Source organism: Falco cherrug, chromosome 5 (assembly GCF_023634085.1).
Source record: "Falco cherrug isolate bFalChe1 chromosome 5, bFalChe1.pri, whole genome shotgun sequence".
Taxonomy (NCBI): Eukaryota; Metazoa; Chordata; class Aves; order Falconiformes; family Falconidae; genus Falco; species Falco cherrug.
Genome location: NC_073701.1, coordinates 54,008,057 through 54,020,436, shown reverse-complemented (window position 1 = coordinate 54,020,436; position 12,380 = coordinate 54,008,057). Strand labels below are relative to the sequence as shown.

General features: G+C 36.6%; 1 protein-coding gene across 2 annotated transcripts in view; it reads left to right on the top strand.

The window, feature by feature from the left end:
- The window catches only part of TAFA2 (TAFA chemokine like family member 2), a 192,084-nt gene extending 180,110 nt beyond the window's left edge, over positions 1 to 11,974 (top strand). Inside the window, exons 5-6 of one of the 2 annotated variants that reach the window (XR_008732573.1) lie at positions 2,336 to 2,583; positions 9,872 to 11,974. Coding sequence is in view for 1 of the 2 variants with exons in the window: in XM_055712540.1 (XP_055568515.1) it covers positions 9,872 to 9,883 (12 nt within the window). In the remaining variant the exon portion in view is untranslated. The remainder of the gene's footprint in view (positions 1 to 2,335; positions 2,584 to 9,871) is intronic. The other variant, XM_055712540.1, reaches the window with a different exon arrangement.
- The last annotated feature ends 406 nt before the right edge of the window (positions 11,975 to 12,380 follow it).

The window sequence follows — 12,380 nt, the reverse complement described above, 5'->3', positions numbered from 1 at the left end:
CTTTTCTTCATGTGGAGATTCTAAGTGGATAAAAAGAGAGAGGAAAATGATCGAAGGGTTTCAAGTTGATGACTGATTCACTGTTTTTGAACTTTTTTTTTTCCTGCCTGGATATTGCTCTGCTGTTTTCTAACTTGTTTTTTAGTTGTCTTATATTCCCTCAGCTGACAGTATTCCTGGAGCCAAATGTGAGTGCACTACCTCAAAATGCCAGCAGTGGAAGTTGGTAAGCAAGTGGGGAAAAATCACCAGAGGGATCTCTGAAGCTTGGGACAAAGGCAGAAAACACATCAGTACTGCACTAGCAAAGCAGCAGGTACCCTCATAGAGAAGATAAAATTACAGGTAAGGAAATAATTTACATTTCTCTTTTGACCTTGTCCAAATGGATTGTTACTCTCCATTCAAAATCCCAGAACAAATAACACACCATAAACATCTGGAACAAAAAAAAAATACATCAAATGTAATTAATTTAGACTACCTGATTTTTTAGTGGGATAATTTGAAGTTCATTCTTTCCCTATTTCTGGAAAAATATATTAAAAGATGAAAACCTTTTATAGCTATTAGGCAATTTAAATCCTCAACCTAGTTTTAAAACAAGGCTGGGGGGTTTGTTTGGTTGGTTTTTTTATTTTTAGAATATTAAACACAGGAAACTGCTTGTTCCAGGTTTTCCTTTTCAGTCAAGGAGAACAGTAGGCTTTTCTTTAGGTAAGTGAGGTCAGGTAGAGTCAAAGACAGGAGGACAATGTTCCTATCCCTCCTTCTCCATTTACTGTCTCACAGTTTGAAGGGTAGCATGACTCCTTTTATTATGCTTCAGTTTCCTTGTCTGTTAAAAGGAAGGAGGTTGTTTTTAGCTCCCACTTGATGGGATGACTAGATTGAATCAGTGGTGTAAGAAGAAAATTACATTTATTTAACTAATTGTCTTGCAGTCTTTTATGCCGCCATCCTGCAGTCCCACTATGGAGTTGTGATCACCACAAAAACCTCAAGAGGATATATCCTTGTCTGTATTTCTACAGTTATTATCTGTTACAGAAAGTAAAATAAGTTTTATGTATAAGTCTTCTTTTAATATAAAACTGTTGCCTATAAATGAAAAATTGTTAAAACAATTCTACCATAAATTAAATCTCTCTGCCGAGTTACAGAAACACGGAGAAAGTTTAGGTATGTGCATTGTAGTGGCATTACCTTTTGGAAGAGAATAATAATCAAGTACATTTGAAAAACGAACAAATTAGATTTACCCTTGACATAACTCATATGTCTTCATCAGAAATACACTATGATAATTGCCCCAGTGAGTTGTATCAATTAAGTTTATTTTGTAAACTATCAAGATCAAGGAAACATGAATACAGAGTCATACACATTTTTTTAATAGTATTTAAAAGTGTAGATATTTTATTAAAACAACAAGTTATTGAAGTTATGAGTTTAATCTTGTAATGTATATTTCTAATGAACTGCAGCATATAATTTAATTTTAAAGCCTAAAAAAAAAAAAAAAAAAAGGAGAATAATAATCTAAGAATCATTTAAAGAGATTTAGGTGATCTTTTGAGGTACTGTGCAACCCTATCTGGAAACAATCATTATTAGCAGATCCAAAAACCATCTCAAATATCTAGATAAGGAAGTAGCTGTCTGAATTTAATTTTGTTTTCTGAAATATGTCATCTGTTATTTTATGGTATTTCCTGTAACCTACTAATCATAGAAATGATTGTAGGTAGAGTTCTCTGCAGAATGCTCACACTTTTCAAACTTTAAACATTTGTTTGGTTTTAGGGTTTTTTTGTTGTGGTTTTTTTTTTTTGTTTGTTTGTTTGGGTTTGTTTGGTTGGTTGGTTTGGTTGTGTTTTTTTTTCCTTTAAACATATATGGGAAGAACACACTCAGATCTTTCATTTAGAAGGAGTCATATTCTTACTTCATCGTTCTTTTCTGTACCACAGGTTTATCCTGGGGCTTATTTTCAAAGAACTTTTCAATTGCTGTGTTATCATAGTTAAGGATTGCTGATACACTTGCCAAAATGGGATTTATCTATTGGTTTCTGTTGCTTTTTGGTGAAAACTCAATGAGTTTGTATTTGAGTATGTTTAAACCTTTTCCTTTGGGGTTACTGTTATTGCTTGTGGGTTGTTTTTGAGACCATGCTTTTTTGCTGAGAGAAGTTGCTCTGATTCTGAAATATGTTTTTTCCTGTCATTTTGTACTGTTCCTTGTAAGTTAAAGAAAATTACATCTATCCCAGTTTTGTTTTCTGTAAATAATTCCGTAACAGTGTAGTACTTGACATGTGTTTGTTTCTTAGGCAAACGTGTAAAACTCCTCAAGTCCGAATGGAGAAGTAGAGAAAGGAGGTTTCTGCTGTGCCTGATGACAATTTTTGTTTTTTCCACACACACAAAATATTCTGGCTCCATGTTGGAGCACTAGTTGTGATGAATCCTAGTCTTGGTCGGATTCTAAGGAAGGGCCAGAACGTTCGTTGAGGAATAAAGAGTCAAACCACTCCAGAAAATGTGTTCCAGCCCTGGTTTATTACTCACAGAGCAGCAGGTGTGTACAAATACAGGTTTACACAGTATTAACAGGAATTGTTTTACCGTACTCCTCATTGTAGTTGCTTAGTTTGCTGCAGATGTCCAGGAATCATGGCTTATTTGGGCAGAGCTTCAGGAGGGTGATTGGAGAGACTCTGCATTGCACTCCTAAGCAGCCTCAGTGTGTCAGTCAGGTGCTTCTGGGAGCCTTAAAACATCTTTCTTCACTCACTCTCCTTTCAAAGGTAGAGCCAGTTGATGAACTGAAGTTACTCACTATCATGGGAAAGCAGCAGATGCGCTGGAGAAGAGCAGAGCACTTAGAAAGGAAGTATGGCTTGATACATTGTTAGGTGTTGCTTTGTAGTTGAAACCCCAGCATCCCATACGGGATTGCTTAACATTCAGAAAAAGTTGGGAAAGGGCTATTTCCACTATATTCCTAAAATATGCTAAATGTTGTCTGTTTAATCTTAAAATCATGTTTAAGATGAAGAACTCTGACATTTTCAGGAATGTATGCTGTGCTCTAAAGTATTTTTCATTTACCTATTTTTTTAGTCCTAACTTCAAGATTATTTGAGCAAGTGGAAAGCTCAATATACTTGTGAAATGTTTCCAAAACCTTTTAATTTTAATTACAATTTTTAACACCGATTGTCTAGGTCTTCACTTTAACACCAAAAATGTCCTGCTGGAATCATTAAGAGCAGTGGGAAAACAAGAAATACAGAATTATACTTCAAAAGGAATTGTTTGAAATGAGTTTTCAACACATTTGTTTCTTTCTAGTGGAAAGTCCAAACACAAGAATTATCACAAATGAAATTCTGATTAGTTACAGTGTGATGAAAGTATGAAAGAATTAAAAGCGTTAGAGTCTGGTGGTTATCAAAGACATGGGAAACTTGTGAGCCATTTAAGTGTACTGGGAAATGTTCTGTTTAATTAATAAAATGAGCTAGAGATGTTTGCTGAAGGACAGCCCTGAGGATCTAGAATTCTAAATTGCTCCATCACAGGCTTGGGAACATGTTTAGACTAACACTTTTCATACTGCAGTGCCTAAAATAAAAGGAAAAATTTGAAGTTCTTGAGTCTTGATATCAAAACTTAGGTAGAGCCGAAGTTTTATGAGTAGGAATGAAACTTGAAAATTTGAAAAAAAGTCTATCAATATGTAACCTCTGAAGGTAAATGAATCCATATAGTTATCATCTGTTTTCCAGACTGCTCACAAATCACTCAACTTTTTCCTTCTGTCATTAGCCCAAGTCAAATAGTCTGTGACACTGAAACAAGGGCCTGTTTCCTAACTCACAGGTATCTGCTGCAGTTACTTTAGCAAGTGTACCCTTGACATATGGTTGAATCACCTTGACATTTCTTAGACTTCTGAAATGGTTCCTTGTGCTCCCAGAAAGTTATTTAGCATAAACACCCAAATCCATGCCTCTCTACTGTGAAGTGCGTATGCATATAGGAGCCCTATTGCAAAAAGGGCCTTAACAGCTCTTTTCGTCCAGCTTCCCCACTTTAGAAAATAAATTACTGGATCCTCAAGCTGTGAGGAAATATTGAGCCTGTCCTTTGTTAATGTTTGCAAAGTACTTGTGAATATCACTGGTACAAGGTATTAGATCAGAAGCACCTTCCAAGTACAAGTTGAACTGTTTCAGTGAATAAGCATGCACAAGTGGCAATGCAAACTGTCATTTGCTTTCATAAGCCATGTATCAGTTTGCATGGCAAACACACTGTATGGATTTTGAAGGTCCAGGAAATAGCATGCTTCCATCTGTTCAAAAGATTCATTTCCAACCTCGGCCTCATTTTTAGAGGGCATAAGTGGAAAAAATGCATTGGCAGATGTTTGTTTCTGGTTGTATGGGCCCTTCTGTTTCTGCATTCTAATATTCATATTAGGTTTTCGCTACCAAAATAGAAGTATTTATGTCATGGAAAAATATGACTGATACAGCCCCCTTCAAGACCATTCCTTATTAGGAAATGTTTGCTAAAGAATCACTTTGTTGACCATGTTTTATTACTTGTTTTTGTGATCTGTTTACATACAGTATAAGAAAGAATATAAAAATAAGGACACAAAATGGATGGAAATGTACTGCATTCAAATAAGGGCTGTCTTGGTACGAGATGTCTCCGTGCCCTGGAGGACAGTCCATAGCTAGCCATTTCTTGGGCCTCTTTCTTCAAGCATTTATTTATGGGATTCTTGTAGCATTCCCTGTATTTACCTTATCTCATGTTGGTCATTTAATATACTTGTGAGACCCTTTTTATATTTGCTAGAAATCCCCACACCATTTTTGTTTCCCATATGCCTTTAATATCTTACAGAAGAATGACAGGGGTGCCAAGATGGCTCTTCTTTGTCTCATGAAATTCCACTTGGCTCAGGGTCAGCTATTAGTTGCTTTAAAAAGAAATAAAAATTTCCTTTCTCTATCTTATATATCTCGGGGGGGGGGGGGGGGGGGGGGGAAATCCACCAAAAACAACCCCCCCAAAAGATAACTCGATGATTCTTGAGTATGCTCTGATGACACAGGCTATTACCACACACACAATCCTATACAGTTGATGAAACAGTTCTAATTAAAGAAAACCTAAACAACCCAGTATTAAGTTCTTTCTATTTCTTGTGTTTATTTATATGCTTTGGTGAAAACCTGGAGCAAGGGTCCATCATGCTTTGGTGAAAACCTGGAGCAAGGGTCCATCATCTTGCTGAATCATCTGTGGAGGGAAGAAACACTGGCTTAAAAATTTGCCCCTTTCTACATTTGCATTGATACATAGTCCCAATGACATTATAACAGACTTCCCTCCAGCACTCCTTCCCTAGTAAATTCTGTTTACTGTACACGATGGAAAAGAAATAGAATTGGAGTTGCAAGGGCACCTGTAGAAAGGCAAGGTGCTAACTTTCGAGTGCTTGACTTTGCAAACTCAAGAGTCTGTTTCTAATATGGATTTTGTATATGGTTTGCAATAAACATAGAAAAAAATTGAAACAGCTGCCAGTCAAAAAATAGTAATGTACAAAGTTGTGTTATGAAATGTTCTAGCACACACTTATTTCAGTATACTGCATATTGTTACCGATTTTCTTCTAATACTATTAAGTAATAATTAATTACATGCCTTACTGGCATATTTAAACTATTCTGTAGTTAGCAAATAATTAGTGATACATTTGTTTCTCTGAAGAAACAGAAGATTTGTACTATACCTATTTGTGATCCTGTGACTTTGATGCTTAGGTGCACAAAAGTAGGGAAAAGCACTTTACTATCCAGGGAATATTAACTCAGCCATTCTTTACATCCTATAGTCTTGATTTTCCTCCTCTGCTCTTCTAAGGCAGAAGGAAATCTTGAGTAGAAGTATCAGGCTGTGTTTTTATTGGGAATCTGTTCTTATGGAATGGTTGGTATTAGCTGCTGTATTCATCAGCTGTGGGAATTTTTTTGAGCTGGTGGCTTTTCTAATGCACTGCCTTTGAGGTCTTTGAATTTCTGGTCCATTCTGAGTTACCCTGGCAAAAATGTTCTACCCAAAAACTGAATCTGTTTTGAACATTTACTAAGCAGAAGAAACATGGAAAACTTCACTTGTATTTAATTATATATTGTTGTTTTAAAATAAAACAAGTGAGTTCACATACAATTAGAGCCAATTTACAGCAGCCACTCACTAATTCAAATTGAAAAGCCTGCAACTGTGGAGTAATTATACTTTAATTGCATGTTTTGTACAAGAAAGTGAAGAGAGTCTAATGCATTGTATTTATGATGCAACAACCATGTGAAAAAATATACTAGCATAAAGGGAGTCACTGTATTCCAAGAATGAACAAATTAATTCAAATCTACATGTAGGATGCTATAGGTTTTATGTCATTTTTTTTAAATATGTATTGTTAAACAGCAGCAAAGTTAATTTGTCTAATATAAATTATTAATTGAAAAAATTATTAGACTTGATGTGCACCCTTTCAATGTGTTACTGTTCTCTTAGGATTTTAAGGATCTGACAAATTGTGCTATCAGTCCCCCTTTTCCTATAAAGACGTTTGGCACCATACCTTGCTTCCCAGCCAGTCAAACCAAATAGCTTTTAATACATCCAAAATTAAGCATTTCTGGGAATACCATCACTAGATATTACCTAAAATTTCATTGCTTCGTTATGAAACTGCCTTTAGCATCTGAGAGGTCTATTCTCTCCCTGATGTCTATGGATATATAACTTCCATTAATGTTAATGTCTGGTCTGTGCTCACACATAACCAGTATTACCTTCCTACATAGAGGCAAATGTAGTCCCCTGTGTGTGTTACTCAGAGTAGCATTATGTGACCTGGAAGTTAACAGAAAAAAAGGAAAAGAAGAAAAATACAATAAGAATGTGGGCAGGTGGAATAATCAAACTTTTGGTAATGGAAAGCAGTTAAAAACTCCACTCATGTAATCATAAATCAGGAGTATGCAGCTTGACTTCCTATGCAGTCTGTATAAACAAAATGACCTTTGTATATTATTAGCCTTCTGTTATAGAGCAGAGATTTGAATGACTATCTGATTTTTTTCTTCTTTATATCATCTGTTTATTCTATGTAACAGTATATGTTGCTTTTATACAGTTATTTTCACAATACGGTTTTAGAGCTAGGTGAGGGTGGCGGGGCTGGGGGTGTAGTAGGTAGTCCTGCAGTTTATGGTTTTGCTGAGCTTCTTTGTGACTGAAGAGAACACATTTACACTTCCAAACAGACATGTAACTGAGCAGTCATATACATGTGAAAATACTCTTTTTGCTAGATGCAGTTTATCACCTTAGCCCCTGTATTGGCAGAGCTGGATGTAATAGAAATAACAGATCACAGAATGGTTGATGCTGGAAGGGACCTCTGGAAGGCCAAACCCTGTGCTCAAGCAGAGCCACCTAGAGGTGGTTGCCCAGGACCATATGGCTGTAGAACATCTTCAAGGATGTAGACTCCACAGCCTCCCTGGGCAACCTGTGCCACTGCTCAGTCACCCTCACAGTAAGAAAGTGTTTTCTGAGAGGGAGCCTCCTGTGTTTCAATTTGTACTCATTGCCTCTTGTCCTGTCACTGGGCACCGCTTGAAAAAAAGCGTGGCTTCATCTTCTTTGCGCCTTCCCTTCAGGTATTTGCACACATTGATGAGATCATCTCTGAGCCTCCCCTTCTGCAGGCTGAGCAGTCCCAGCTGTCTCAGCCTTTCCTCTTACGAAGATGCTCCAGTCCCCTATTTGCCTCTGTGGCCCTTTACTGGACTGTCTCCAGTAGCTCTATGTTTCTGTTGTGCTGGGGAGCCCAAAACTGGACACACTAACTGCAGGTGTGGCCTCACCAGTACTGAGCAAAGGTGACGGATCACCTCCCACAGCTTGTCGACAATGCTTTGTTTAGTGCAGCCCAGGCCACTAGCCGCCTTTGCAGCAAGGACATGTTGCTGGATCACGATCAACTTGGTCTCTCAAAAGTCAGCTGGCACTCTCTTTTTAATAGCAAAGGTCTAGTCTATGGGTATGTAGGCAGAATAGGGAATTCAGCCAAGTTCCAGTGCCTGTACCTGTCCAGTTGTACCTCTGAGAAAACTCTCCTCTTGATTCTGCTTTGGTTTTGGTCTACCCTGTTGTTTGGAAAAGTAAGAAGCTTTGACCCTGCCTCTACATGGCCTCTTTGGGAGTCTCACATCCTTTTATCTGTCTTCAGTGTGCTTTGTATCAGGTTGGTTTGGGGTTTTTTTTATCTTAAATAAGGCTATTAAAATCCTGTGGATAGGATGAGATGTGCGTTTCACATTACGTAGCTCATTGACACCTGGGTCCATGAGCAGGATTCCAGCTTCTTACAATAAAGCAAAAAATAAATAACAGTAAGATGCTGTGTCAGCCTTTTGAGCTTTGGAGCAGGGCATAGAAATATGTTGCCTGACTTTGAAATTAATTCTTCATTATTTTTTCAGGCAATCTTCCACTATAGAAGAGGCCACATGAGGCTGTTTCCAACAGCAAGAACAAAACAAAATAAGAGCAGTGTAATAAATAAACCCATGTATCATAAAAATAGCAAAGCACAATTTTATTATTGCCTTCTTAAATGCAGTTCCTGGAAACAGCTTGGTGGAGAAGGCAAACTGAAGTAATGAACTCCATGAACAGAGCTTTTAATATTCTGCTTTATGGCAGTGCTTCTGCAGAGCTGACGAGAGCTGTATGCAAACAGCTTTGCTGAGGGCAAGAAAATGTTTCATCATTAAGGAGCACGACCCTTCTCTCTGTGATCAAAATGAAAAGCATATGCCCCTTGATGTCGTGAAGTGTTACTGTGACCATTCCAGTGGGTTGTTCTTCAAGTGTTGGCTTGTCATCCCCTGACACAACTTGATATTTAAATGTTACATTATCATTAATTGTATGCACTGACACAGCAGAAATATTCCTCAAAGTTATGTTTCTTTGATATGATGGATTATTATTTCTTTCTTCTAATGTTTAACATCCAAATCAGAAATGGGGAAGGTCCAATTACTGTGAAATGCTTTGTCTCCTGCTCTTTCTCGGTGGTCCTTCTGTTCCGCTCTTGTTTTGTTAGGCTGGGTGAAACTGCTCTAAGTGGATTCCTTTGTAGTTATTTTATATCTTGTGAATAACAGGATGTATTTCTCTCTTGTTTATGTATGCATGATTTTTGTCCTGTTTCTCAGCTAAATGATTATTGCTTTCTAAGATGCATTTAGCCCTTAAGTGAACATTGCCTTTTCCAACCTAAATGATTCTATGGTTCCGTGATTGTGTTTTAAGTAGCACGCAAAGAACAGAGGAGTACATCTCCAATATCAGTCACTGTTATACTCAATGGCTAACATTTTAAAAGCATAATTGTTGCCATACAGAGGTTCTGACTTTGAGAAGGATGAACAGAATACAGAAGTTTTCCTTGAAACCAATGCTTTTGACATTTGTGGGTTGGTAGTTTGTGACCTTCAGATTGTTTTATTATATTCTAAAGCATGGTCACATTTCAATTTCTCCTTCTCAAGTCCAATTCCAACAAGGCACTTAAACACACAATTTAATTTGGGGAGCAATCCCATCTAATACCACTGGGAATTATTCACTTATTTAAGAACAATTGAAAAAGCTTTGCTGCACAGAGATCTTATATTTTAGTCTCAGTTTCCAGCACTTCAGAAGCAGATTCTCTATGTACAGTTTTGATTTTCTGATTTTCTTTTTCTTTACAGGTAACCCGATAGCTAAAGACAAATCAAGTCAGTCTCAAGGCTGATAACATTAAATACAACACATAGGAATTTCATTCCTCCAGGCAGTACCTGAAGTGAAATTTTATACTGCTGGGGTGTATCCTTCAGAATCAATTGTTTCAATGAGAACCTGGCTTGTAATCAGCAACAGCCTTGAGAACAAAACTACTGGAAAGTTATTTTGAACTTCTGTGTCACAAAGATTTCAACTGATTGAACTGTGTACACTTGTAAAATTGCACTTGCTGAGGAATTTGCAGCTGTAATCACAAGAGCTGATATTCAAAAGGTGCAGAAAAGCAGCAATCTTTCAGATTCTCAATTCCAGACCAGTGGCTTTTCATCTTGATGAAGTCAACCTCCAAAACGTATTGGTTCCTTCTCTCTAAAATGATCCCTGGTCCACCATTCAGATTGCTGGTGGGACTGCACGCTGCTTTAATTAGATTTCTGTTGCAGAAATTGTCCTCTGGCATGGCGCAGTTTTAGACATTTTTATTTGTATTCTAATCTTGGAGCTCTCAAAGGTACATATTTCAACATCTTGAAGTTGCTTTTGTTATAGGAATGAAAATATATATCCATTGTTAATAATTATTGTTGACAAGTAATAGTTATCTGAATACATCAGTCATATTAGAATGCATAGTCAGGTTGACATGTTTCCCTAAGGCTAGCCAACTACTGCAGCTCTTTGGCAGTTACAAAAGTAGTGGTCAAAACTCAATTACCACTTCCATTATAAGACATTTTATACCTTTAAGATACACATTTGCATTTAGTTTGAAAGAGATGGGTGTTCCTGATATGTATTTTACTTTCCCAACCTTTAATTCATTGAAATTCATGGTAAGCAGTCAATGACAGTATTTCATCCCTTTTTATAAAGGTAGGCAGGGATGTAAATGAGTTTTGCAATTATGAAATTGGATGGTAATCATTTGGAATTTTTGTCTTTTTATTAAAAAATAAAATCTCTTGCTTGAACCTAAGTACTGTTGGATGCTTATGTAGATGTCTGCTCAGTCTGTTTGCTATAAAGGAAAAAAGTCCTAGTGCCCTCCCTGATTTACAGTTTGTGGGTATTTTGCTTGCTTACGGTCATCCAATTCAGATATGGTCCTTGCCAAGATCATATTTATTTTTTTAATTTTTTGTTTCAGTAGCAATTTTTGAACTTTGTGATGTGCTGTACATGAAAAAAATCCTCAATATTTAAAGGCCTTAAGCATCTATGAGCTTTTTTCTAAGTTATTACAGAATGTATAATTTTATACTCCATTTAATGTATATTGTACCATCTGTAATATTGATACAACTGGCAATTCCTTGTAGTGACACTGCATAAGCATGCTGACTGGAGAGGGTGATGGAGTTGTGTATGCTTTGGTGCATTGAAATGAAAACCACACACACTTAATGGTAGTCAAAAATATATAGGGGCAAGCTTATTTAAAAGTCCTGTGTGGCTAACAGAGTCCTAGAAAAAGAAGGAAATTATTTTATCATCACAAGCCATTGACAGGCTTGGTAGTTATATATTAAGTTCCATGATGGATGAACACCTTGGAGTGCTCTGCCTGTCACAGTAGCCCCTGCTGTTCCAAACCCATTTCATTACCTCTGCTGTATTATTGCACAGGAGAGCTTAAATAAAATAAATGACTGTTGGGAATAAAATTGAGAAGTATATTCTATCATTCTGCTGAGAAATAATAAAAAATGTTGGCAGGGAAAGATATTCTTTTCTGATTAAAATTTAATTAGGATAAACTGTATTAGCAGCAACTAGGTATCTCAGTATTTTAGGATAGGTTAATATTGTATGGATTTATGCTAACAGGTGCAGGACAGAAGGTTAGCATCTTAAAGAGGTTGTCTGGGACAGTGCAAAGTGTAAATGTGCTGTTTTGTAAAATCTGAACATGGCCCCTCTTTGGTCAAAAATCTACATCATGCTTCTCAATATTTGTTTTCTTTGTTTCTTTGTTCTTAAACCAACACTGAAAATACTGTATTATATACAAGTGTAACACATGCATATCAATAAGTGAAAATAAATGGATTTTCAAATATACTGAATAGATTATCTGCAGTAGATTAATGTTGTTAATATTCATGGCAAGTGAATAAAATTGTAATACAAAATAGAGTTCCCTGTATGGATGTGCGCTTTAGAGACCTGTTTACCCATGGAACAAAAAAATATTTTTTTTCCCAGTGAATAAGAATCTTAAAGGTTATATTCTTTTTTTATTTCTTCAGTAGACCTGGGAATATCTCCTTCTGCTTTGAAAGCTGTTTTTCCAAGGAAACTATTACTTGGCACAAATGTTCTAGCATTGTCATGTGAAATTCTGGTGGGCATACTGTTTTCAGGCCAAACAGAATAAAAATGGGGTCTTTTCTTCACAAAATGGAAACCCTGAAAAATTCTTGTTTAGACCTTTTCAGGAGCAACAGAACATCGTAGACATTACTGAAAAGG